Source organism: Sciurus carolinensis, chromosome 8 (genome assembly GCF_902686445.1).
Source record: "Sciurus carolinensis chromosome 8, mSciCar1.2, whole genome shotgun sequence".
In the NCBI taxonomy this organism is placed as follows: Eukaryota; Metazoa; Chordata; class Mammalia; order Rodentia; family Sciuridae; genus Sciurus; species Sciurus carolinensis.
The window spans coordinates 3,264,850-3,291,765 of record NC_062220.1 but is presented as its reverse complement, the minus strand read 5'-3'; the positions used below and the strand labels follow the sequence as shown (position 1 = coordinate 3,291,765).

At 50.5% G+C, this 26,916-nt stretch overlaps 1 protein-coding gene across 6 annotated transcripts in view; it reads left to right on the top strand.

Annotated features, from left to right (window-relative positions):
* Dpp6 (dipeptidyl peptidase like 6) overlaps nt 1–26,916 on the top strand; it is an 872,193-nt gene that overhangs the window by 788,508 nt on the left and 56,769 nt on the right. For all 6 annotated transcript variants that reach the window (XM_047560556.1, XM_047560558.1, XM_047560555.1 and 3 more), the window contains exons 13-16: nt 3,070–3,177; nt 5,000–5,091; nt 5,977–6,024; nt 7,153–7,271. In XM_047560556.1, the coding sequence (XP_047416512.1) occupies nt 3,070–3,177; nt 5,000–5,091; nt 5,977–6,024; nt 7,153–7,271 (367 nt within the window). The remainder of the gene's footprint in view (nt 1–3,069; nt 3,178–4,999; nt 5,092–5,976; nt 6,025–7,152; nt 7,272–26,916) is intronic.

Genomic DNA, 26,916 nt, shown 5'->3' with positions numbered 1-26,916 from the left:
GAATGGGATTCAGAAACCAGGTCCATCCCAGTCAAATCAAGACAACACTTAGAGTCGCACAGATTAAAATAATTACTCTTTAACACTTTTAAAATTTTAAGCTTTAAAGTTTTAAGTTTTAAGGCAAAACTTTAAGGCATTTAATGAGCAAAGAGCTAACATTATAATAAACAAATGCTTAAAATATGCAATATTTTAAAATATGCAACTGCCTTGAGTTTAAAGCCTCGCGTTCTGTTGGAGAAACTCCTCCCAGATGCTGGACTGGGGCAGCCCAGAGGTCCATAGTTCCTCCCACACTGCGGGTTGGGTGCATTCCCACCCAGGGCCGTAGCAAGGAGCAGTGATGTCTGAGCACACTAAACCATGCATCGGGGGCTCTGGGAGGAGGCCACAGCTCCCTGGTGAGCAGGGAAATCCAACTGCAAAGAGTTTCTCATTGCCTTCCTTCTTCTCTGAAGGAATTGTGCACCCTACTTTGCAATGATAATCTGTCACGTTTCTGCATCCTTCAAATACCACGGTGTCCTGGAGGGTGACTTAGGAACTAAGTATGGACTGCCGTCCACTGTTACCGAGCTGCTTGCTGCCTCTTCATCTCAGGGGCACATATCGGAGGCCTGTGGGGACAATCTAGGGAGACCCATGGTGAGGCCGCACTCCCTCCACCCATCATCTCCCATGGGACACTGAAGCTTGCCTCAGACAGTGTCCGAAGGATGAGGCTAGGAAATCCTGCGGGCCTGAGACCGCCCGTCCTCTCGGATGAAGCAGGGTCCCAGTTCCCCGTTGCAGCAGCACGGGTGAACCACCGCGGCCTGCCAGCTCTTAGTCACCACCATGGCCATCTCTACAAGCCTCATCTCCTGTGCTTCTCAGCCATCTACTTTCCAGTGTCCAGCACATTCCACATGGGGCATATCTCCCTGAGCCAAAAAGAAGAGGTGAAAGTGCACACCCACCAAGTTCCCTGGGCTCTAAGAATACGCAAAGCAATGGACAGTCCCCTCTCCACACATGAGGTCTCCACCAGCATCTGTGTGCAGACCCAGAGACTGTGGTTGTGGTTGAAGTCAGTCCTGTGGGTCCATTTCCTTAACCCGATTTTGAGTTTGTGATGGTCAAGATGTGGGCTGGGAGTTTGGATGTATATGAACCTTGGAAAGAATTGGCAGAAATTCTCCAAACAGCCCAGCAAAGAGTCTCTCACCAATCAGACGGCTGGTTCCTCGTGGGCTGTTCCCCCTGGAGTCACAGAAGCCAGGAGCCATAGCCGAGGCCACGAAGGCTTCCCCAGATCAAAGGAGAGGCAGAACCAGGATTCAAATCCAGACCCCCTGGTCAAGCAGCGCTGTGCTTTGTCACCCAGAACACATTCACCACGTGGGAAAGGGAGTTGAGCGCAGCTGGCAGGGCGGGGGCCTTCGCTGGTGTGCCGCGGAGGGTTTCCATGGCGCGGGGCGCAGAGCACATCGGCATGTGGCCTTCTCCTTATAAACAATGCCCCTGGCCGGAATTAACCATATCACGTTTAATCTCTGCCAAAAGTACAAACATTGCCCCCAGAAAACAGGGAATTCCGCCTGTCCATCCTGCTGTTGGCCAACAAAAGCCCATGGAAAAAGCCACATTAGTGACTGGTCTTTCCATTCCCTTTCCTTTTAAATACCACACTTCCAGCTCTAAATAGAAAGATCAATATTTGCAGATTAAAGGTTTCATTTTATTGCAGATATTCATGAAGATTAAATGTCATTTTAATCACATGTTAGTTTATTTCTCTGGCGTATCACGCTTGCCTGTGTTCATTCACTGTGGGGAAATGAGTTCTCCTTTGCCAGCTGGGGCTTATTTACCATTTGTTCTCATCCCTGCATCAGCACAGAGCTCCTCGAATCGGAAAATGTATATGGTAGCCAACTAATTGGTGCTCGTGGATGGAAACTTTCAAACGGGAGCCTCAGAGAGACAGAGATGCTGCTGTTGCAAGATCCCCTTTCACCCATCAAAGTGACAGCCACCCTGCTGGGGCTGGCTGGGGGCCGAGCAGCTGGCAGCTCAGTGCCAGGGGACCCGGCCGGGTGGAGATGGAGCGAAATGCACCCCTCTGGTCTGGATCCAGCTGCAGCCGCCCCAGGGGAGCCCGGCAATGCGGGTGGTTTCCAGGATAAAATGACAGTCTTTCAGTTCACTTCAGTTCTTTTCAGCTCACTTGCTGACGGGCTTCTGCCTTGCAACTTCCCTGGAGAGAGAAGCCCTGGGCACGCTTTCCTCCATCCTACATTTTGGAATATGTAGAATTTGTGCTGCTTTTTTTTTTTTTTTCTTCCTTGTCTTCTTGATGGGCTATTCACTGTGAGGTGAATTTCTTTTCTTTTCTTATTTTTTGGTACCTGGGATTGAACCCAAGAATTCTTATCCACTGAGCCACATCCCTGGCCCTTTTTATATTTTCTTTAGAGACAGGGTCTCACTGAGTTGCTTAGGGCCTCACTAAGTTGCTAAGGTTGGCTTTGAACTCACAATCCTCCTGCCTCCACCTCCCAAGTGGCTGGGATTACAGGTGTGCACCACCGTGTACTACATGAGGTGGGTTTTATTAGGGAAAAGAATTAAAGATGGAAAGAAGGCAAAGTGAGGTTGTGATTGCTCAGAACCGGGTTCCCCCAGTGCAAGGAAGACACCACTGCAGAACTCCAGGGTCCCTCAGGTGTTAGCAGCCCCTGTGAGGGGGCCCAGCACGGAGCATTTCCAGAGCTCAGTTCTGTTCACAGTGCGTTTGGCGTGAGCACGGGTTTGTCTGTCTCTTGGTCCCTGCTTTAGAAACGGGACTGCCTTTCTATCTGCCTCTGCCTGGGCTCCAGCCTCTTAGGTCCCCATTGTTCCTCTTCTAGAAAACCCAGATTTGGCTTTATGATTCCCAAGGAAAGAAGAGGCCACGGGCACTTGTTTTCCAACGGCCTCTCTGTAGAAATCACCCAGAAAATGCACCTTGAGGGGCGTTCTGTGCCAGTTCGCCCTCTCCAATGTGAAGGGCGCTCCGGTTGATCTGGTCCGTTGCCTCTGCAGAATGAAGAGCCAGTGTTCTCCAAGGACGGCCGCAAGTTTTTCTTCGTCAGAGCGATCCCACAAGGGGGGCGAGGAAAGTTCCACCACATCACGGTGTCATCGTCCCAGGTAGATCCTGCTGGCTTCCACAGCCCTGTGTGCTGTGGGCACTGACCTCAGGTGGCCAAACCCAGTGGCCCTTTCCAAGGCCCCCAGGACCCCAGACTGCGACCCTCAGGTCTGGGCTCCCGAGGCTGGGGCGGAAGGCTGCCCTTTCCCAGGGCAGAGCGGGTAGAGTTGTGCCCTTTGCATTAATGCTCAAGGGCACAAGTGTGAGAGTCTGACACATGGCAGAGGGGACCCTGGTCAAACACCTGACTCCGGAGTCTAGGATTTGGGAGGGAGCACCCCTGAGCTGTGACCTCAGAGATGAATAAACAATGAATCTGAACCCCAAAGTGTACATCCCGGCAAACACCGTCCCCTGCTCAGAGGTGACCCTGAGAGGCTGAAACTTAGGAGCTCTGCCCTGAGACCAAAGGTGCAGGCGGGCAGGCCAGATCGCAAACTGTCCTCTGCCTGTGGGCTCCATCTGGGGAGCCGTCTAAAGTTGTTCAGGGTCAGGGCGGGTGACTCCAGCTGATGGGGACCGGAGCTAATGGAAACGTCCTGCGAATAGGAGCCGTGAGGTTGGTCTCTGAAGGGACTCCAGGAAGGAGCATGGCCCAGAGCCAGGTGCCAAGTAGGCGCCTGGACCTCCTTGTGGCCGTCGTGTCTCCCACGGGGCTCGGGCACCCACACTCTGGGCTTCAAGCCACTTGACCCCGTGACTGGAGGAGGCTCTTTCCATCCATTTACTTCTGTGGTCTTCATTCGGTGGCCCCAAATCCCTCTGTTTGCTCATTGGGGACTTGTCAACGAGATGAGGAATTCTAGGCGTGTGCATTCAGCCCCGGCCTCTGCATTCCCTGGGGACCCTTTGACCTCCCGCAGGAAACAGGTGTCCCCCCCGCCCAGGTGCCCGTGTCCTCCCTGCCCGTTCGCTTTGGAGCTCTGCAGCCCCTGGACCTCACAACTGCCTTCGTCCCCCCAGCTACCGTGTCTGTGTCCTGGGGTGTTGGCCCTGGGCCTGTCACCTAAGTTGGTCTGTGCAACTGCCCGTCATGGCTCCTGAAGCCCAAAACAGCTGCCCAGCTACACCTCACCCCCAAGTCGCCATGGAAACGTCTCCCGCCCCTCTCCCCTGGTGATCCATTGTTGCCACCATGGTGCTTTGGCACTGGGTGACTCTGGGTGGGTCACGTGCCATCGTCAGCTACACAGCTCTGCCCTGTCCACAGAGAGTGACCAAGCCTTGCTGCCCCTCCTTCCCTCTGGTTTTTTTTGTTTGTTTTGGGGTGTTTTGTTTTGTTTTGGTACCAGGGATTGAACTCAGCAGCTCTTAACCACTGAGCCACATCCCCAGCCCTTTTTATATCGTATTTTGAGATAGGGTCTAAGTTGTTTCGGGCCTCACTAAGTTGCTGAGGCTGGCCTCGAACTTGCCATCCTCCTGCCTCAGCCTCACAGCCACTGGGATGACTGGTGTGTGCCACCGACCTGGCCTCCTCCCCCCTTTCTCTTGCCTGGTCTTGTCCCTTTCCGCAGAGTCCCTCTTCCTGCCTCCATGGCCCGTGGAGAGACGGCTCTGCTCTCTGGGTTCACAGATGTAAGACACGTGTCAGCAGCACACAAAGCTGCCTCTCAGGAGAGGCTGGTGGGAGGACCTGGCATGGTGGTACCCAGCACAATGTGGCAGAAGTGGGCCACCGAAGCTCCCACAGCACACAGGGCCCAGGAGGGCAGACGGGAGGGCTCTTCCAGCCAGGCCTCGCGGAGACGGTGACGGTCAGGGTGAAGAGCCGAGCCTGGGGCCCAGCACCTCCCTCCCGATGCCTCCTCTGTGTTTCAGCCCAACAGCAGCAATGACAACATCCAGTCCATCACCTCCGGGGACTGGGACGTGACCAAGATCCTGTCCTACGACGAGAAGCGGAACAAGATGTGAGTGAGAGCAGCTGCTGCCCTCCTTGCTGGCTGGCGGGCCCAGCTGCTGTCTCTAGCCCGTCCTGCTGGCCAGGGCAGGGTGAGGCACCAAACCCCTCTGACCTAGACGGCGGCACTCTCTCCAGCCTCCCGTGACCCACCTGTCTCTCCAGCCAACTTCCAGAGTGCGAGGCACCCTGACGAGGTGACGATTCCCCGGCCCGGGAGGTGGTGCTGGCTGGAGTCCAGTCATGGGAGTGGCCCACCCTAGGGTCTCTGTGTGCCAGGCCCTGAGCCCAGTGCTCCACAGCATCACCTCCCTGGCACAGTGGCGGCCGGAGGGGCTTGTTGCTCTCACACCTCAAAGTGAACGCACTGGGCTGGGGGCCAGGGAGCTTGCTCCAGTTACCTGGCTGGTGCCAGAGGGACGAGGACTCAGCTCAGGCCTGGTGGCCCAGGCTGGGCGCTCACCCTGCTGCTCTCCTCCCTCCCAAGCCGTGGAAGCACGTGGGGTCCGGGTTGAAGACCTGTCAAGTCTGCTGGCCAGGCTTATGTCTGGACTTGCACAAAGTGTTCTCAGCCTTGCTGTCCATACAGTCACAAGAAACCCCCACCTCCTAATCCAGGTCACCTCCCTGCGTCCTCACCGGCTGCAGCAGGACCCTGCAGCTGAGGGAGGGCAGTGCAGGGGGTGCCTCGGGCCCCAAGGCCCTGCACTGGCATGTGCCACAGCCCTCCAGTGTCTGGCTTCCCAGGCTCCAGCCACAGGCCCAGCTGGTCCTGAGTGGGACCCTGCTCAGGAAGGGTGGCCATCCCTGAGGGGTGCCCTGAAGGTCACGTGTGGGGTGAGGACTGATGTGCCCTGAGGCACCCTAACCCTGTGCACCTTTGCCATCCTTGCAGCTACTTCCTGAGCACGGAGGACCTGCCGCGGAGACGACAGCTCTACAGGTAGCCCTGGCTCCTCCCCGCTGCAGAATCGCCCCCTTTCCACAGATGGGAGCAGGGAGGAGGGAAAGATTGGCAGCCAGAGTTCTGGAGAGGAATGAGAGGCACAGGGCCCAGTCACTGTCCTCAAGGGAGGAGACTTAGGGTCCCAAAGTCAAATGGACCCAGGTGCTTCCTGCCGAGAGGGCAAGGTGAAGAGGGACGGTGGGCACCTCCTGCACCCCTCCTGCCTACAAGGAGGGCCGCAGCTGGCGACTGGAGCAGACGGCCTGCCGTGTAGACCAGATGGCTGGTGCCAGTGCCCCAGGGGAGGAAGGAGCCAGGGCCTGCTGGCCCCCTGCCCCATCGTGCAGATGTGAGAACAGCGCCTGGTGCACGGAGGTCCCCAGAGGAGCCCCTGGTGCACAGAGGTCCCTGGAGGAGCCCCTGGTGCACGGAGGTCCCCGACTGTGTCAAGTATGAGGCTGGCATAGGCGGCAAGCTCCTGCCATCGCAGGCTGCTTCTCTTGGTAGACTTGATGTCCCTGCCCCTCTGCTAGGATGGCTGACGTCAGTTCCCAGATTCACAAACTCAGGAAAGGCAGCCCGCCAGCTCCCCCGCAAGGCCTGTTGTCCAGGCTTGCCTTCCCCGTCCCCTGAAATGCCGCCAGTCTTGCCCGGACAGGCTCCATTCTGGAATCTGTGGTCAGAGTGGCCCCTGCCCAGGCAGCATGCAGAGGACCATCTCTGGTCCTGGGCGCTGTCTTCAAATCGCTCCCCCACGTAGCTCCGACGGGCGGGCAGCAGCAGCCCACCGTGCCACACCCCAGGGAGCACTGGGCTCCGGAAGCAGCCGGCGTTGGGTTCAGCTGGTTTGTAGAGCTCCTGCTTCTCACATGCTGACGCTTGGCACTCAGAGAAACGGCTGATGTGTCAAGGGCTCCACTGTCCCCACGCGGCCAAATCGTCCACTCGTACACACACTGTTGTGGGGCACTGGTGACAGACCATGGCTGTCCTCACACAGGGCAGGTGACCAAGTAGACACAGTCCCAGAAGCTGAAGTGCTGGGAACCCCAGAGTGGGAGGGACGTGTGGGCAGGGAGGGCTCCGTGGGCCCGGCTCGGGTTCACCATGTCTCTGCTCTCGCAGCGCCAACACGGTGGGCAACTTCAACAGGCAGTGCCTGTCCTGCGACCTGGTTGAGAACTGCACCTACTTCATCGCCTCCTTCAGCCACAGCTCCGACTTCTTCCTGCTCAAGTGCGAAGGTGAGTGCGGCCCCTGTGCCCGGACAGGGGCGCTGAGTCCTCAGGGCCCAGCTGCAGGAGGCGCAGCTGGACAGGAGCACCGTGTGCTGTGGAGCAGGTGAGGGTCCTGCCAGGGCCACGGTGCTCATGGTCTCATGCAGGTCACGGCCCACCAGGGCAAAGCCAGGGCATCCCACAGGTCATCTCCTGGCGCCCATGACAGGATACCAAGCCCCTGAGCTGGCCGAGGTCGCCTACGTGTCGGTGAAACTGGACCAGCGATAAAGATGATGAAACAATTCCAAAGATGAACATTTTTGGCCTACGAAGGCTTGAGGTTATACAAAGGCTTGAGTCTCAGAAATGTATCCCCATGACCCGATTTATTTATCCTGGACATGCGAGCACTTGACCACACCAGTCAGAGCACCCGAGAGTGGGCCCCGGGCCCCGGAGGCCGCAGGGGAGTCTGCGCATCCGTTCTCACACCTTGTGTGGCTAAGACGTGAACCGCCGGAAGGCAAGGACAATAAACATGGCCCTGGAAAAGTACTCTCAAGGAGGAGCGTGGTCTGCAAGAGCCAGTGCCTCAGACCCAACACGCCTGCGGGCGGGGCCTGGTGCAGGGCTTGAGCTTCGTCCTGAAGTCGCAGGCAGGGCGCCAAGCAGCACCTGACAGGCGGTGGCGAGCACCTTGTGACCACACCCGCTTCCCATCAGCTCCTCTCGAGCCCTGAGTTGCTGCTGATGCCTCTGCTCACCAGCTCCACCTACCACGTTGTGCCAAGATGAGGGGCAGGCTTCCAGGGCCTGGTTTCTGAAATGCATTACCCGCTCCCCAGGCCCGGAAGCTCCCTGGATTAGCCAGGGTTCTCTGGAGGAACAGAACCCACGGGATATGGTTGGGTCTGATTGTAAAAGGGGGTTCCGGAGACTGGCTTGCAGGATCAGAAGCTGGCCAGTACCACAATGCCTGTCTGCAGTCTAGACAGCTGAGGAGTCAGTAGTGCTCAGTCAAGAAGCTGGAACCTCAGCACAAGAGGGCCCGGTTTGAGTGGCCCCCCCTGAAAACCACTGTGGAGAGGCCATGTTGGGGGAGCGAAGGAGCTGGAGGCACGTCCCCGGGCCATGGCAGCCGCAGTGGACACACCTGCTCAGGAGGACTCCAGCTCGCCTTCCAGCAAGGCATCCTCCTTTGCTTTCTGTTCCGTCTGGGCCCCAGGCTGTGGACAGTCCTGCCCCTCAGTTTGCTGCCCCACATGCCAGTCATCTCTGGAAACACCCTCCTAGACACACCGGAAGACTCTCCGTCCCAGCCGTTTCCTAGCCGTCCCTTAATCCAGTCTGGTTGACAATCACAATTAACCATCACAGTCCCCTCTGTCCTTGCCTCCCGGGAAGCAGACCATGGAGCATCTAACCCAGGGGATGTTCCAGGAGGAAGGAACTCGAGGCCCACTGGGCCCTCATCCGTCAGACAGCAAGCCATGGCCAGAAGTCAAGAGGATCCCGACTCCTGGTGAGTCAGCGGCACAGGAAGGACCAGCGCCTGGGCCTCTGGGTCCCTCAGCACAAGCTGCCTCGACTAGCAACTGTGGCCACTCCGAGGGTTAAAAGGCACGGAGACGGGAATGTGGCAAGCCGACCCCTGGAGCCACAGAAACCTGAGGAGGAGCCTTGGTCTGAGGCCCCAAGTCTCTCCCCAGAAGAGGAATGGCTTGGAACACAGGTGGGTAAGGCAGGGAGACCTGCAGTCAGTCTAAGGCGAGTAGCTGAAGAGCTTCAGAAGAGGGCAGGGGCACTCGCCAGAGGTGGTTTAAATCTGCGCTCGCCGCAGCAGGGTCAGCCCGAGGACTCGGGACCTGGCCTTTGGACCTGGAGGCAGGCGGTGTGGCCTTGTCGTCCTTGGACTCGGGGTCCTGACGTTCGCTCCCGTGGGATCTGTCAGAGAATCCAGCACCTGTGTGCTGTCAGTCCCTGTCTCTTCCCTTCAGAGGTCACCGCTCTCTGCCACGTTCAAGCCTAGGTGTAGCCAGGTTGGCCCCATTCTACAACCGGCCGCCTGCCGCTGTGGTTTCCACGGGCCCCAGCCCTGGGTTGAAGTCGACAGGGCAGATCCGTGGCCCTGAACCTGGGCAGGGAAGTGCCAGCGTCTCATGGTGGCTCTAACAATGGCCCTGTGCTGCCGGCGGTTTGCAGGTGTGCGGAGGCGGAGCGGTTATCTGTGTGCTGGTGTCCAGGGTTAAAGTTTGGGTCTTAAATGTCCCCTCAAGACCACGTGCTGAGGTCGGGTCACCAGCCCGTGGCACTGTCGGGAGGTGGTGGAGCCTTCAGGAGGTGGGTCTAGGGGGAGGAAGTGCGGTCCTGGGGCGCGCCCTTCAAGGGCATGTGAGATTCCCTTCTCTCCGTCTCCCTCCCTCCTCCTCAGCCGCCAGGAGCCGAGCAGCCTCGCTCCCACTCTGATGTTCTGCCTCCCCCAGGCCCAGACACCAGGGGACCCACAGACCGTGGTCCGAAAGCTCTGAAACCATGAGCCAAGGTGAACCTTTCCTCCACTTAAGTTGTTTGATCTCAGATATTTTGTCACAGAAACAGAAAGCTAACTAATACCTCCAGTGAACCTGCAGACCTTTGGGTTTTGTCCTGACCTGTGTGGGGACATTTGGTATTTGTAGGGTCACTTGTGCAGGGGTCCTCAGTCGATTCGTGTGGGGAAATGACTTCCTGTTGTGATCATGGAGAAAGAGGGAAGCAGGAACATGCCACAGCGGCTCAGGTGCACAGTTGGCCCAGTCACAGGGAGCTGCCCGAGCTCAGCCCAGACAGGAGGGCCTGCCCCACACGCGCCAGGACCCATGGCTGCCAAGCAGGTGCCCGGGACGGAACAGCAGGACCAGACCTCAGAGCGCCTACTCCAGCCTCACCCGCCTCCACTCTATTAGGAAGCTGAAGGGCTGGAGAGGCAGCTCAGTGGGGGAACCTCACTTGCCCAGCACGCTCAGGCCCAGGGCTCAACCCCAGCACTGGAGAAAAGAAAGCTGAAGTCTTCAGTGATCTTGGAGTCATTGCCTCAGGATTTTCTGGACTGTTTAGGAATCTTTAAATGGTTAACCTGTTGCTTTATCTTAAACACAAACATAAACCAGCCCTCTTCTCTACAAAATCACTCTTTAAATTGTGTGTACATCTGTGAGTGTGTTTGTGTTGTGTAATTGTGTATGAATGTGTGTGCGTGTTTGTGAATGTGTGTGAATGTGTGTTTTGTGAATGTGTGTGAGTGTGAATGTGTATGTGAATGTATGTGTGTGAATGTGTGAGTGTCTGTGAGTGTGTGTATGTGAATGTGTGTGTGTGTGAATGTGTGAGTGTGCATGTTGTGTCAGTGAACGTGTGTGAGAGTGTGTTGTGTGAGTGAATGTATGAGTGTGTGTGTGAATATGTGCAAATGTGTGTGTGAATGAGTGTGTGTGAGTTTGTGTGTGTGTTTTGTGTATGTGTGAGTGTGTGTTGTGTGAGTGTGTGTGTGAATGTGTGATTGTGTGTGTGAATGTGTGATTGTGTGTGTGAATGTGTGAGGGTGTTGTGTGTGTGAGTGTGTGTGAGTGTGTGTTGTGTGTGAGTGTGTGTGATTGTGTGAGTGTGAATGTGTGAGTGTGTGTGTGTGAGTGTGTGTTGTGTGTGAGTGTGTGTGAGTGTGTGTGTGTGAATGTGTGAGTGTGTGTGTAAGTGTGTGTGAGTGTGTGTGTGTGAGTGTGTGTGATGTGTGTGTGTGAATGTGTGTGTGATGTGTGTGTGTGAATGTATGAGTGTGTGTGTGAGTGTGTGTGTGTGTGTGAGTGTGTGTGAGTGTGTGTGTGAGTGTGTGTGAGTGTGTGAGTGGGCGGGGGTGCTGGGGTGAACTCAGGGCCTCCTGCATGCCTCCCTCCTAGCCCCTAATTAAGTAGAATTTCACAGAGTAATTTCCTCTTGGCTAAAGTAACTTGAATGACCACAGAATATAATCCCCAGACCTCACGACAACCCCACCTTTTAAAGGGGATTTGAAAGAAGGCACAACTTTACAAACACCACAGACTCCAGGAGGAGGTGACAGCACGAGCTTCGTGCAGCTGGACGTGGCCCCGAGAGCGCTGGTTCGGCAGCCTGAAGCTGAGCCCTGGCCGCGGTCAGGTGGCGGCCTTGAGGGGCAGCACCCACGGCCACGGACTTCAAGGAGAAGGCCATCTGTCCAGTGGACTTGTGTGGGGCTGCTGCTGGAGAGCAAGGTGGAGGGCAGCTTTCGGGAGAGGCAGCCCTTAGAGGGGCCTGGGGGGCAGAGCCCAGGAGGCCCCGCCTGAGGCCAGGCCTCAATGGAGTGCTTGCTCAGCCGTCTGGAGGACGTCCGCGGTGGAGAAGCCCAATCCTAGAGCCAAAGATAGTTTAGGTAATCTTACTTTTCCCCACATTTCTTGGTAAAAATTTAAATGGACCCAAATGTGCAGCCCAAGCAGCAATTGTTAAACACCCCTTTCCATTTTTCTCCGTCACACGCAAAGCTACTCTGAGAGACTCTAGGAGACCTTGGACAGACATGGCTTCCCTCTCCTGGTCCTGGAGCCTGTTCTCCTCCCCGCCCCGGCATTCTCCGTCATTCGCAGGTCTCCTTAGCCTCCCAGAGACCACGAGAACCGGAACCGTCCCTCCTCCTGGCAGAGGCCACGTACATTGGCAGTGACAGTGAATCAGTCGGGCGTGTAAATGCTTCCACGTCCACAACCGCCCCACCCACGATGTGGCAGGTCGTGAGTTTGCTGAGTGTAGGCAGAGATGACAGAGGACTTAGCTAGGTGGAGACCAACCAGCCAAACCGGGAGGCCAAACAGAGGGGACACATGTAGCTTCATACACGTTGGGACACAAGGGACGGGCATCCTGTTAGCAGGTGTACAAATCACAAAACCGCGACACCCCAGAAAAATCTTCTTCCAGTCATTCCCCCTGCCTTTCTGCAGCCCTCCCATGGGACCAGGCTGGTCATCTGCCTGCTGTTGACCTGTCCCCGCAGCTGCACTGCAGCGTTCAGCTCTGAACTCTGTATCTTGACTGTATCACCTCAGGTTGCTGTAACTGAACACCACAGACTGGGTGAGCGTGAAGAGCAGAGTCTATTTCTTGCAGTTCTGGAGGCTGGAAGTCCGAGGTCTGGGTACCAGCATGGGGGGTTCTGGTGAGGGCCTCCTTCTTGTTTCAGGCTGCCAGCTTGACACCAGGAGTACCCCGTGCGGCAGAAGAAGGTCAGAGGGCTCTCACCCCACTCAGGAGGTCCATCCTCATCACCTCGGGGGTCAGGATTTCAGCATATGACTTTTGGGGCAGTCAGTCGGTCCACTGCAGTCAGCGAGCGTAGCTCACCAGCTGTTTGCAGTCACTGTTTGTTTCCTTGGTCCCGTGGCACATTGGCCTCCACCGTGCAGTTATTCTACAGCTCTTCCTGCTTCTCTGCCCCATTGGAGGGTTCCGTTGAGCCTCCTCCTCGTGCGCTTTCTCTTGTTTGTCATTGACTTTTCTACTATAGTTTCTCCAGGTTTGACATGTTTTTGCTTCTTTAAAATTCTTAATTTTTAAATTTTTCATTGTTGGTAGAAATATAAAAAAAATTATTTTTATATTTGGCACAGTTACAATAAAATAGTTTGAAATAGGAATAAGAAGGCTCAGAAATGCTTGTCATGCTTAAATCTACTCGCCATCTAGCCAGATCCCATCTCTCAGTGACAATATTTATATATAGGGATCCCTTTTTTTTTTTTTGGCAGTGCTGGGGATTGAACCCAGGGCCTTATGCTTGCAAGGCAAGCACTCTGCCAACTGAGCTGTATCCCCAGCCCTAGGTATCCCTTCTAAACCAGACTCACTGGAACCTTCTGGAAACTTTCCCATGTGGTATCTGTCAGGTGTTCATCTTTGTAACAGAATTCTTGAAAGGATCAACTAGGAGGAGAAAGACTTGAGTTGGCACCTGGCTTCAGAGGCGTTGGTCCATGGTTGGCTGGCTTCATTGCTTTAGGCCTGAGTGAGGCAGAGCAGAAGGGTGTGGGAGAGGAAAGCTGTTCAGCTCCTGGCAGCCAGGAATCAGCAGAGAGCGGGGGGATAAGCCAGGGACATGATGCCCTTCAGGGCACGCCCCCAGTGACCTGCTTCCTCCACGTCAGCCCTGCCTCCTACGGTCTCCACCACCTCCCAGTAATGACACCATCAATGGACTAACCCACTGCTGAGGTCAGAGCCCTCATGACCCAAGCACTCCCAAGAGCCCACCTCTGAACCTGGCTGCACTGCGGACCAGGCCTTCAATGAAACATGAGCCTTCAAGGCCATTCCAGATCCAAACCCTAACACGCGTATCCATTGTAGAGATTTGGGGCTCTTTCCAGCTCTCTGTGGTCTAATGAAGCCAGCTGCATCCAAAATGTTGTACTAGGATGGTTTCTATAATGGTTTTCCTGGGCGTACCTGGTGGCTTTGGTGCATATGCATGAGTGGTCTTACCAATGACCTGTGAGGTGGTAGTAACAGAAATACCTTCTGTGTCCAGCTCCTCTCCGTTGAAGAGGACATTTCTTGCTGTATGATAGTTGATCTCTGTATTCCTGTTTGTGATCCTTTACAGTTTACACTCTAGCACAAAGAAATCTCCTTAGAGTTCCCTATACCCAACATGGCACTCCCCACTCCCGCACTTGGTCTACTGTGGTCTACTGTACACTCCTCAAAGGCTTTCCATGGCTCAGCTGCCTTTAACGCCCTTCCCAGGAGGGAGATGCCCAGGAAGGCTGGAATTATCTGTGGGTTCTCCCCAGATGGATGCTGTGGTGGGAACCCAGCTCCGAGCTATCGGATGACTAGGTCACCCAGAGTGGGAGAAGCCTGAGCTGTCCCCACAATGCTGCGACATCACCTTCCAGTCCTGCAGAAGTCCACTTCTGCCTTAAAGGACAAGTACCCATCTGAATTCATCTCCTGGGTCCACCATAAGGAGCCACCACAAACTGGGTGGCTTACAACAAGAACATTCTCTCAGTTTTAGTGGGTAGAAATCTGAAAGCGGCCTCTGAGCAGGTTGGACCCTGAGCTTCTGGGGTTGCTGCCCCAGGCAGTTCTGGACTTACAGGTGGTCATGTTAGTCTCTGCCTGTCTTCACATGGCCTCGCCACCATGTGTCTATGTCCACAACTGCATGTTCTCAGGAGCGCCCCAGTCACTGGATTAGGACCCCCTGGCCCAGCACGATCTCCACTTAACCTGGTCACGTCTGCAGTCCTCCACATAAGGTCAATTCAAGGGGACCAGAGGTTAGGACTTCAACATATCTTTTGGGGGATGTCCCGACCCGCGGAACATCAACGGGGACGGCGAACCTAAGAGAGAAGGAATGAAGGGACAAGAGACACAAGGAGTGACAGCAAGACAGGAGTTCTGATCAAGCTGCAAATTTCTATTGTTCACACGGGTATTTTTATGCTGAGGGAATGAGGGGTGTGACGAGGTGCAGGCTGGTTGGCTGTGTTCTTCTATTGGGCTCCTGATAGGGTGCAAGTTCGCGCCGGCGGGAAGATGAGTTCGCGCCGGCGGGAAGGTGAAGTCCCGGAAGAGAAGCAGGGATGGCGCCATATGGTTAGAACTACCAGCTGGGAGCGGGGAGGGGCGCGCCCCGTGAATCCGTCAGCCGTCAGCTGCAGGGTGTGGGCGCAGGGCGAGGCAACCGCAAAATGTTCCCTGGGCCGCTGCTCATCGAATGTTCTCGGAATGAGAACTTCCTCTTGGTCCCTGATAGGGGGACACAATCAAACACCTTCCGAGACTCATGTTTCCTCTTGAAGGAGAGCTGAACTTGATGTTTTCTAGGATGGCTGGTGAAGGAGGCCTGTTAGCCTGTGTGCCGGGGACGCCTTTACTGGCTTCACCTTTCACGTCCTGGAAGGGGTGAGAGGGCCCAGGGAGGACGCACTGAACCATGGCTTGGGGCCATGACAGTGGCATCTTGGAGGAAAAGGAACAGCTGCAGTTTGGATTGACTCCAGGAATTCTTCTTCACGTCACAAAGTAGAATTACTACTCAGTCGTGTGGCACCATGAAAGTCAGGGAGGGTTTTTGCCTACCCTGAATCCAACCTTCAAGCCCCAGGACAGCAGAATCAAACGGTCCCATGGACATAACTTCAGTTGTAGTTTTTGTTTAGAAAATCAGATTTTTCTCTTCAAACTGAATTCCAAATACCTGATTTTCCTTCAAGTTTGTTAAAAGAACTCAATCAGTCCTGTTTCTAAGAAATGTCTAGACGCCTTGAGGAAATGGGACCTGCCTTTGAATCAGGACTTTGCTTCTCTGTGCTGAAACAGTTTCATGGTTTTAAAGACAATCTTTCCCTGGAGCCAAGAACAGACCACTGCGTTTCCTTCTGCCGTGGGTGGGGAGGTGCCTGCTGGGCCTCGGCTTTCGCACCGCGACTCTCGGTGTTAAATTGTGGCTGAGGAGCCGCTTCCCGATCCTAAGGTGCTTGACCAGGGATTTAGCGGCTACTGCATTAAGACAAGCTTCTCCATCTTGAAGTTGAATTGAAACAAAGTATTAACCAGCTTAAAACAAAGTGGATCTGTCCTAATTGTTGTTTTTCCTAGTATGAAATATTCTTAGACCCTCTATCACTGTGATGCCGTCCACAACATTGAGAGAGAAGTCACAATCCTGGAGAGCTCTGGGGAAGGACTGGCAGACCTGGCCAGAATAACTGCGCTCTGCCATTTACTACCTGTGTGACCTTGGTTAACCTTGCTGACTACTCGTGTCCTCACCCTGAAAGCCAGGGGAATGGCATTGCTGTCCCGTGAGGCTCCTGGGAGGATACCTAAGGTAGAGGCGGTCACCAGGTGTCCACTGGGCAAGTGCTTGGGAGTGTGGACCCACTTACTATTGTGGCATTGATGTTGCCACCATCGTCATCACCTTAGTCATCAACTGAGGATGTCTGGACGTCTTGTTGCTGCCTTGGCCTGCAGAGGTTGGGCTGAGGCTGGAGATGGCTAACTCCCGCCAAGTCCGCCGAGTGCCCTCACTCACGTGGAGTTCCAAATGTGAATGGCGTTCTTGCTCCTCACAAGCTCATGTGGAATCCCTGGGTCCCGTGCACATGCTGGCAGGCTAGAAGTTCCAGAGGGGACCAGAGCCGCAGGACATTAAATCAGCCATCTCTTAGGCATGGACAGGAAGAGCCTGTGACTTCAGGAGCATGCACATCAGGGTGCCGCTACAGATGGTTCTCTGCCGAAGCTACAAAGTAGCCAGCTTTTCAGCTTCTCCAGGCTTCTCTTCACTCAACCTGTGCTCTTCCTGTGCCCTTGCCGCGTGCCTCTGCTCCCTCGGGTCAGTGCTCCCAGCTGCCGTGCACGTCAGCTCCACGGGGAAATAACTTGCTGGGGGGAAGTGTACACTAAGGAACTTCCTGCCTTGAGTGGAGGTCAGTCAAGGGCCACTCTGCCATGGGTCAGGCCAGTGAGAACAGAGTTCACTAGAGGTTGGGTGGTGATGTCCTGGAGGCCATGAGGCATCCGTTGGTGATGTCATGAAGGCCAGCAGGGGTCGAGTGGGGATGCCACGAGGGGTTGAGAGGTGATGTCATGGAGGCCATGAAGTGTCCACTGGTGATGTTGAGAAGGTCACAGAGGCCAGGTGTTGATGTCTTCCACCTGGCAGTAGGGAAGTTGGGCAGCCACATGCCAGGCATCTGTCACCTCTGATGCAGTCCCCTGAGAACAAATGAGTGCTCCTCAATGATGTCTCCCCCATCCTGTCTGAGATGGACTATCTTTGGGGGTTGAGATGCATCCTCAACTCACCTCATACCACTGAGAGGCAGAGTATTTTCTACAGGGGCTGATGTCCTAAAGCGCTGTGTGCAACTGAGATGGGAAGGGCCACAGGCCACGAAGAGACACGCACTGAGACGGGATGGAGGTCGCCACTCCAGAATTCTCCTGGGGCTTCCGATCAAAGGGCACCGCTGTCTGTCACAGAGCTTCCAGGTCAGGTGGAAGAAACCCCCACGATCCTGCAGAGTGGCCCATGTCCAGGCTGCACAGCCTCCTGCAGTGCCCTGAAACCACAGGGCAAGTAGGCATGTGCTCCTCATCCTGACCCAAGGTGGCACGCAGTCTGCTTCTGGTCCAGTACCTGCTGCTAACTCCTGCATTCTCACCGTGATGAGCGACCCCAGGGTGGGAAAACTCAACACAGCCTGTGTCCTCTGGTAAAACTGTGTCACTGGCTCCCGAAGACAGGATGTACCAATTCCCAGCAGCACATTGGAACCTGATTGGTTTGGTTTGATAAGCCACCTAATCCTCTAGGTGTCTCTCAGCCAAGTTTCCAAGGCTTGACCTCAGCTGCCTTTTAATACTGGATTTGTCCAGGTGGATGTTCAGACCCAGGCTGAGGCTCCTGGGGCACTGCTGGTGTGCTCGGCAGTGAGAACATGTGCTCGGTCTCTGGGACACTTGGAGTGATTCCCTCTGAGGCTGCATGTACCAAAAGCTGGGAGGGGATTCTCAAGGCAGGTCACATCACTGGCCTAAGTGTCATGAAGGTCTTGGCAGATGTCACACGAGGGTAAATGCGGCCAAGCCCCAAGGAACCCACCCAGTAGGAGTCACACTGCTTCCCGTAACAACCAGGCAGATGTGTCCTGGGGAAAAGGGACTTCCCCTGTCCTCCTGGCACCTCCCCATTGCCGGGCATGTCGGCTTGTTGGTACTTGTGACAGTGTGCCTCCTGCCAGAGGAGAGGCTGTGCCCTCGAAATGTCCATGAATAATAACGGCACTCAGTGCAATCAGGGAAGCCTCTGGAATCTTCCGTCCCCTTTGTTCCTGCTCACTCTGGGTGATAAGGGCCCTCACGTTACTGCTCACCTCGCCCTGAAGTTCTCCCAGCAGGTGACTCACTTACTCCTGGCTGATTGTAACTAGGTTGTGCTTCCTAAAGTCCATTTCTGTTCAAAACAGCTTCCCAAGCAGTCACTCCCCTCTGTGCTAAGTCAAACAATAGGAGAAATATAAAAATAAAAACAAATGGTACCCGTGGGCCCCGTGGAAGAGGGACCAGCAAACCGGAACTTTGAAGCGTTTTGAAAAGTAAATAAAAATCATCACACAAAAGTGAAAGCCCGAGACGAGGATGTGTCAGACAATTGGCAGATTCAAGCTAAGGAAGTGGTTGTCTTCTCAGAATCGAGAATGTGGAACCCCCTGGAGAGCAGAGTGGCCCAGCTGGGAGCCGGAGCGAATCGGAGCTGGAGGGGTGCCGGGGCAGGCCATGCAGACGCCGCCCGCTGCTCTCTGAGCTGCTGCCTCCCACCTGCACACCCACACGCGAGCAGACTCGGCCTGGGGGATTCCAGAGTGGACAGTGGGCCACAGCAGGGAAGCCCACCTCAGGTGGCCACAGCCCATGGCCACCTCCACCCGGAATCCTGGTGTCGTGATCTGCAGGGAGCTGGGGATTCCTCACTTTGAGGCTCCCTTCAGCGCGGGAGTAGCCAGCCAGGAGCTGCCGATGCACGTGAGGAGTGTGAACAAGGGCCTCAGACCGGATGTCAGAGGAGGGATCCTGCAGAGGCTTCTATTTTTTCAGATTGGGGACTGAACCCAAGGTCTTGCACATGGGCAAGCATTTACCACTGAACTACATCCCCAGCCCTTTTTATTTTGAGACTGGACCTTACTAATGTGTCCAGACTGGCTTGAACTTGGTGATCCTTCTGTCTCGGCCTCTTGTGTCTCTGGGCTGATACTGCACCGGCCTAGAGGAACATTTTAAAGATCACTTCTACCTGCTGCAGGAAGTCTGACTGCAAATATCCTCAGAGATTCTGGAAAGTGTCACCTTTATGAAACAAGAGCAGGTGGCTCTGAAAAAAGAAATGCACTGACTGCTCCGGACATAAAGTGTTTGCCAAAGTTATTGTTTTAAAGTTCGTAGGAACTGAATAGATTTGGCGGTCATATGTCCCAGTTTCCCCAGAAACATCCTGGCTCTTTCCTGATGTAGGGCAGTAAAGCCCTGTTCATTATGTTCCTTGTCATCTCCTTTCATCTCTCGGTTGGGCAAAATAATGACAAAGAATAACCTAGGAAATGCAGCCCACAAGACCACAAAATTGGACAAAGATGAAAATTCAAAGAAAACTTGGGAGTGTGACTAATAAAACAAAGGCCTGCCATCTGCTTCTAGAGGCTCCAGAAGGAGAGACTGGTGAGAGCAAAGGGGAAGGTAAACCGAGATATACTGGCAAACACTCTCCTGAACTTGGGGGATCACTCAGTCAATCAGCAGAGACTGAGCATTGGTTGCATTGGTGCAAGAAACTCCACTGGGCTCCAGCCACGTGCCAGACACTGTCCCCTTCCCCTGTGGACCTTTGGACTGGCCCAAACCATTAGGACCTTACGGACCACTGCCAGCCACAGTACCCCCCACCCCCGCCTCTGCTCACAGTGCCTCTGTGGCACCTGAGGGCACACGTGTGGCCCTCCATCCCTCACCCCTCAGCTTCCCCAGCATGTGTCCTTCCTGCCATAGACGCTCTTGTGCTTGGGCACCCGTCCTCCCACTCAGGGGTCGGCCCTGCAGGAGCTCGGGCCCTAACGCTGCTGTCCCGCCTCGGAACAGCGTCCGGCACGCCGTGCCCCTGAGTCACAGGCACTTCTGATCGTGTGCTTGGGGCCAACACAGACCTGGATTCGCGTCATAATCATGCCCTCCAACTTCCCGGGGAAGAAGCTAATGCTCTGCCGATCTTCGGGTGTTATCGAATCTCCCTCTCTGATGTAGGAGGCCAAAATCGTCTTTCAAACATTAGTTCTTATTATTCACAAAGGTATGCTTCTAAGATGTGGAGCTACAAACGTTGATCTAATTTTTGAAATAGGGATGTTGGAATCAAAGAAAGAGGGGCAAAAGCAATAAAAATAGAGCACTGTTTCTTTTTTAAATTTTTTTATTCTTTTTCATTATACATGGCAGTAGGCTGTATTTTGACAAATTGACACATGGAGTATAACCCCATTCTTGTGACTGTGCATGATGTGGAGTTACACTGCTCGTGTGCTCGTAGGTGAACAAAGGAGAGTTACAGCCCATTCATTTTACTGTTTTTCCTATTCCCATTTCCTTCTCCCTTTTCAACACTGTCCTATCCTATCCCCATGCTTATTGTGAGTCAACATCCACATATCAGAGAGGGCATTTGGCCTTTGGTTTTGGGGGATTGGATTATTTCACTTAGCAAGAGAGTCTCCAGTTCCATCCATTTTCTGTGCCATATTTCATTCTTCTTTAAAGCTGAGTAATACTCCACTGTGTATATGTACCACACTTTCTTTATCCATTCATCTGTTGAAGGACACCCAGGTTGGTTCCTTAACTATTATGAATTGAGCTGCTATAAACATTGATGTGGCCATGTTGCTATAATATGCTGATTTTAAGTCCTTTGGGTATATGCCAAGGAGTGGGATAACTGGGTCAAATGGTGGTTCCATTTCAATTTTCTGAGGAATCTCCATACTGCTTCCCAGAGTGGTTGTACCAATGTGCAGTCCCACCAACGATGCATGAGTGTACCTTTTCCCCACATCTTCACTAGCATTTATGTTGCTTATATTCTTGATAATTACCTTTCTGACTGGAGTGAGATGGAATCTCAGTGTAGTTTTGACTTGCATTTCTCTAATTGCTAGAGATATTGAACATTTTTTCATATATTTGTTTATCAATTGTATTTCTTCTTCTGTGAAGTGTCTGTTCAGTTCCTTTGCCCATTTATTGATTGGGTTATTTATTTTTTTGGTGTTAAGTTTTTTGAGTTCTTTATATATCCTGAAGAATAATGCTCTATTTGAGGTGAGTATGGTAAAGATTTTTTTCCCATTCTGTAGGCTCTGTCCTCACATTCTTGATTGTTTCCTTTACTCTGAAGAAGCTTTTTAGTTTGAATCCATCCCATTTATTGATTCTTGATTTTTCTTTTTGTGCTTTAGGAGTCTTTTTAAGGAAGTCAGATCCTAGACCTACATGTTGGAGACTTGGGCCTACAAGGTGCAGGGTCACTGGTCTAATTCCTAAGTCTTTGATCCACTTTGAGTTGATTTTTGTGCAGGGTGAGAGACAGGTGTTTAATTTCATTTGACCACATATAGATTTCCAGTGTTCCCAGTGTTCAAGAGACTATCTCCTCTCCAATGTGCATTTTTGGTGCTTCTGTCTAGTATGAGATAACTGCATTTATGTGGGCTTGTCTCCGTATCTTCTGTTTGGTACCATTGGTCTATGTGTCTGTTTTGGTGCCAATATCATCCAGTTTTTTCACTATGGCTCTGTAGAATAATTTAAAGTCTGGTATTGTGATGCCTCCTGCCTCATTTTTCTTGCTAAGGATTGCTTTGGCAATTCTGGGTCTCTTATTTTTCCAAATGAATATCATGATTGCTTTTTCTAATTCTATGAAGAATGTCATTGGAATTTTAATAGAAATTGCTTAAATCTGTATAATGCTTTTGGCAGTATGGCCATTTTGACAATGCTAATCACCATATCCAAGAGCATGGATCTTTCCTTCTTCAAAGGTCTTTTTCAATTCCTTTCTTTAGTGTTCTGTTTCACTGTAGAGGTCTTTCCCAAATACTTATATTTATAGATTGATTTCCAAATATTTTATTTTTTAGGCTATTTTAAATGGGGTAGTTTTCCTAATTTCTCCTTCAGTGAATTCATCACTGATATATAGGAACAATTTGATTTATGTGTGTAAATTTTATATCCTGCTACTTTGCTGAATTCATTTATTAGTTCTATAATGTTTCTGGTGGAATTTTTTGAATCTTCTAACATAGAATCATTTCTCAAATAGTGATAGAGTTCTTCTTTTCCTGTTCATATCTCTTGAATTTCTTTCTCCTCTCTAATTGCTCTGGCTAGAGTTTCAAGGAGATGTTGAATAGAAGTGGTGAAAGAGGACATCCCTGTCTTGTTCCAGTTCTTAAAAGGAAAGCTTTCAATTTTTCTCCATTTAGAATGATGTTGGCCTTGGACTTAACCTAGGTAGCTTTTACAGTGTTGGGGTATGTTCTTACTATCCCTAGTTTTTCTAGTGTTTTGAACATCAAGGGGTGCTATACTTCGTCAAATGCTTTTCCTGCATCTGTTGAAATGATCGTATGATTATTTCTTTAAGTCTATTGATGTGATGTATTACGTTTATTGGTTTCTGTATGTCAAACTAGTCTTGCATCACTGGGATGAACCCCACTTGATCCCGGTGCACTATCTTGTAAATATGTTTTTGTATGTGATTTGCCATAGTTTTATTGAGAATTTTTGCATTTATGTTCTTCAGGGATATTGATCTGAAGTTTTCTTTCCTTGATGGGTCTTCGTTAGGTTTTGGTATCAGAGTGATACCAGTTTCATGGAATGAGTTTGAAAGGGTTCCTTCCTTTTCTATTTGATGGTATAATTTGAGAAGGACTGGTGATAATTCTTCTTTGAAGGTCTGGTAGAACTTGGCTGAGAATCTGTCTGGTCCTGGGTTTTTCTTAGTTGGTAGGCTTTTAATGGCATCTTCTTTTTCATTGCGTGAGATTGATCTGTTCAAATTGTATATGTACTCCTGGTTCAGTTTGGGAAGATCGTATGTCTCAAGAAATTTGTCAATGTCTTCAAGATTTTCTATTTTATTGGAGTATAAATTTTCAAAATAGTTCCTAATTATCTTCTGTACATCAGTATTGTCTGACGTGATATTTTGTTTTTCATCACATACTTTAGTAATTTGAATTTTCTCTCTTTCTCTTCATTAGCATGTTTAAGGGTTTATCAATTTTATTTGTTTTTTTCAAAGAACCAACTTTTTGTTTTGTCAATGTTTAAAATTGTTTCTTTTGTTTCAATTTCATTGATTTCAGCTCTGATTTTAATTATTTTCTGTCTTCTACTGCTTTGGGTGTTGATTTGTTCTTCTTTTTCCATGAGATGTAATGTTAGGGCTTTTTGTTGTTGTTGTTGATTTTCTATTCTTTTAATGAATGAGCTCAATGCAGTGAAATTTCCTCTTAGTATCTTCTTCATAGTGTCCCAGAGATTTTGATATGTTGTATCAGCATTCTCATTTTCTCTAAGTATTTTTTATTTCACCCCTGATGTCTTCTGTTATCCATTCATCATTTAATAGCATATATTTAGTTTCCAGGTATTAGAGTGCTTATTTTTTATTCTAATTTAATTCCATTATGATGCAGGGTATTATCTCTACTTTTTTGTATTTGCTAAGAGTTGCTTTATGGCATAAGATATGGTCTATTTTAGAGAAGGATCCATGTGCTCCCAAGAAGAAAGTATATTCACTCATTGATAGATAAAATATTATACATATGTCCATTAAGTCTAAATTATTGATTCTATTATTTAATTCTGTAGTTTCTTTGTTTATGTTTTGTTTGGAAGATCTATCCAGTAGTGAGAGAGGTGTGTTAAAGTCATCCAGTGTTATTGTGTTGTGATCTATTTGAATCTTGAAGTTGAGAAGAGTTTGTTTGAGGTATGTAGATGCGCCATTGTTTGAGGCATAGATCTTCACAATTGTTATGTCTTGTTGATGTATAATTCCCTTAAGCAGTATGAAATGTCATTCCTTGCCCCTTCTGATTAACTTCAGCTTGAAGTCAACTTTATCTGATACGAGGATAGAAACCCCTGCTTGTTTACGTGATTCATGTGAATGCTGTCTCCCATCCTTTTACCTTCAGTCTGTGGATGGATTTGCCTATGAGGTGAGCCTCTTGGAGACAGCATATTGTTGGGTCTTGTTTTTTAACCCAATCTGCCAGTCCATGTCTTTTGATTGATGAATTTAGATCATTAATGTTCAAGGTTGTTATTGAGATATGATTTGTTTTCCTGGTCATTTTGGTTTATTTCTAGTTTTTAATTTGTATTAGTTTTCTTTGATTGACTATTCCTTTAGTGTAGTTCTTCTCTGCTGGTTTTCACTTTTTTTTTTCATTTCACCTTCATGGAATATTTTGTTGAGAATATTCTGAAGAGCAGTCTTTCTAGTTGTGAATTTTTTAAATTTTTGTTTATCATGGAAGGTTTTATTTTCATCTTCAAATCTGAAGCTTAATTTTTCTGGATATAAGATTTTGTGTTGGCGTCCATTTTCTTCCAGGGCTCCTAGCTTTGAAGGTCTGGGTTGAGAAATCAGCTGAGATCTAATATATAATCTAATATTTTTCTCTGGCAGCCTTTAAAATTCTATCCTTCTGTATGCTAGGCCTTTTCATTATAATGTTCCTCAATGTGGGTCTGTTGTAATTTTGCACATTTGAAGTCCTATAAGCCTCTTGTATTTGATTTTCCATTTCATTTTTTAGATTTGGAAAATTCTCGGTTATTTTGTTGAAAAGATCATGCATTCCTCTGGTTTGTATCTCCATGTCTTCATCTATCCCAATAAGTCTTAAATTTGGTCTTTTTATGTTATCCCATATTTATTAGAAGTTCTGTTCACAGTTTTTTAACATCTTCTCTCCATGGTCAACTCTCTTTTCAAGATTATATATTTTGTCTTCATTTCCTGAGGTTCTGTCTTCCAAGTGAAGCTTTCTATTGCACTTTTAATTTGATTTATTTCCTTCATTTCAAAGATTTCTGTTTGTTTTTCAGACTCTCTCTTTTTGAAGTGATCTTTTGCTACCTATATTTGTTCTTACATCATCCTTTACTTCTCAGATCAGTTTAACTATGTATATCCTAAACTCCTTCTTTGACATTTCTTCCACTATGGTGTTGATAGAGTCTGTTATTGGAGTATCTTGGTTTGTTTGGGGCAGTTTGTTCCCTTGCTTTTTCATGTTGTTTGTGTGCCTACCCATCTAACAGTATGAATCTGAGGCAGTAGAGTTTCCGTCTTGTGGACTTACAGTGTCCCTGAAGGTTTCTAGTACCTCACTGTTTGGGGGAGACAAACAACAACAACCAGTGCAAACAATATCCCACATTAAACCAAATAATTTCTACCATGATGTCTACAATGTTAATTATCACAGTAAACAGAAATGATATGGTCAGTTATTGCCTATAATAAAAACAGTAAGTTTGCAAAGGGGTTAACATTTTCAAATGGTGGTCAGGGGGGAACAGAAGTGATTTAGGATGTGATGATTATGAGGGAGAAGGGGAGAAGAGAGAAGTAAAAGATTAAAGGAAGAGTGAAAGTGAACAATGGAGATGGGCTATTAGCAGAAGAAAAGAGAATCAAGGGAAATGGGAGAAAAAAATATATATAGTAAAAATTTTAAAAATTTAAAAATAAAATTAAAAGAATACTAAACAGAACTAAAACATACTAATCAAACAACCTACTTAACAAAAAAAATACTCCATGTAAAATAACTGGCTTCAGAAATGCTAGAGATGAGAAGAAGAAAGACTAGGAAACTATAAATGTCCATGTACCCACTAAGGTCACAATTCAACAGTGAAAAAGAATAAAAGAAAAGAGAAAACATGCTGATGAAAAGTTAAAGAATTCTTTGTGTTGGAGTTCAAAAGAGCCTCAGCTTCTCTTCTCAGCAGTTTTGGGTGGGGTCTTCTGGAGAGGGATGCTCCAGCCCTGGATTGCTGGAGTCAGCGAGGTGGTCCCGTGGGCAGAGTTCCTGGGTTTAGACTTAGGTGGGCTCCAGGCTCTTCTCTGAATGCCAGTTGGTCTGGAGATTTTTCATCAGCGCACCTTCAGGGCCCAGTAGTTGTGGTCCATGCTTAATGATGGTACTCCAAGGATCTCCCCTGGGTTCCACTTGTATGGTGGAGGGCCCAATTCTTAGTCCCTGTGTCACCTGCAGACCCCATGTTTCATGGTCTTGGGTTCAGTCTCCAAACAATTTCTCCCTCCCCCACCTTCCGAGTTCCTGGCCAGATACGTCTCTCCCAGCCAGTCCTGCAAGCTGTTGGGTTGAAGGGGGATGTGGTGGGGAGATGGGTGGGTTTCCTCCAGCAGTTGTCCCCTGCGTAAAACCTCTCTCCACATTTGATTTTCTCCTGGTCACTTAAGCACGCTCTATGTCGTGCTGTGTGTTCCCTGTGCCTGTATTTTGGGCCAAACTGAAGTCCCTCACCTGCCTGCCCCTGCGCAGTGGCTGCAAAATTTCCTTACTCTGTCCTTCAAGCACAGCTGACCAAGACATGCTTCCTTCCCACACAAGGCTACTGTGCAGCGTGCCTTTCAGTTTAGTTGGGCAGTGTCTTTGATCTTTAAATTCTCTGTACCCAGACATGCCTAAGGCCTCCTAAAAACATGGCTTCCTTTAATTCCCTTATCCCTCCACTTGGCTCCCAGAGAGACTGCTCTGGCTGGTGCCTCTGGCTGCAGCAGTGGCTGTGGTGCTGGGATTTCTTCCTTATTTTATCATTTCCAACCTCCTGAGGCCCCAATCTGCTTGAATGGCCAGTTTTAAATTCCAGTATAGTCCCCGCCTTTGTTCACCCACCTTGTGAGAAGCTGCCTGTCTGCTTTCTTGGTTTCTCGCCATGGTGAAAGTCCCCCCTCTCAACATTGTTGCATTAGGGGTTAAGTTTC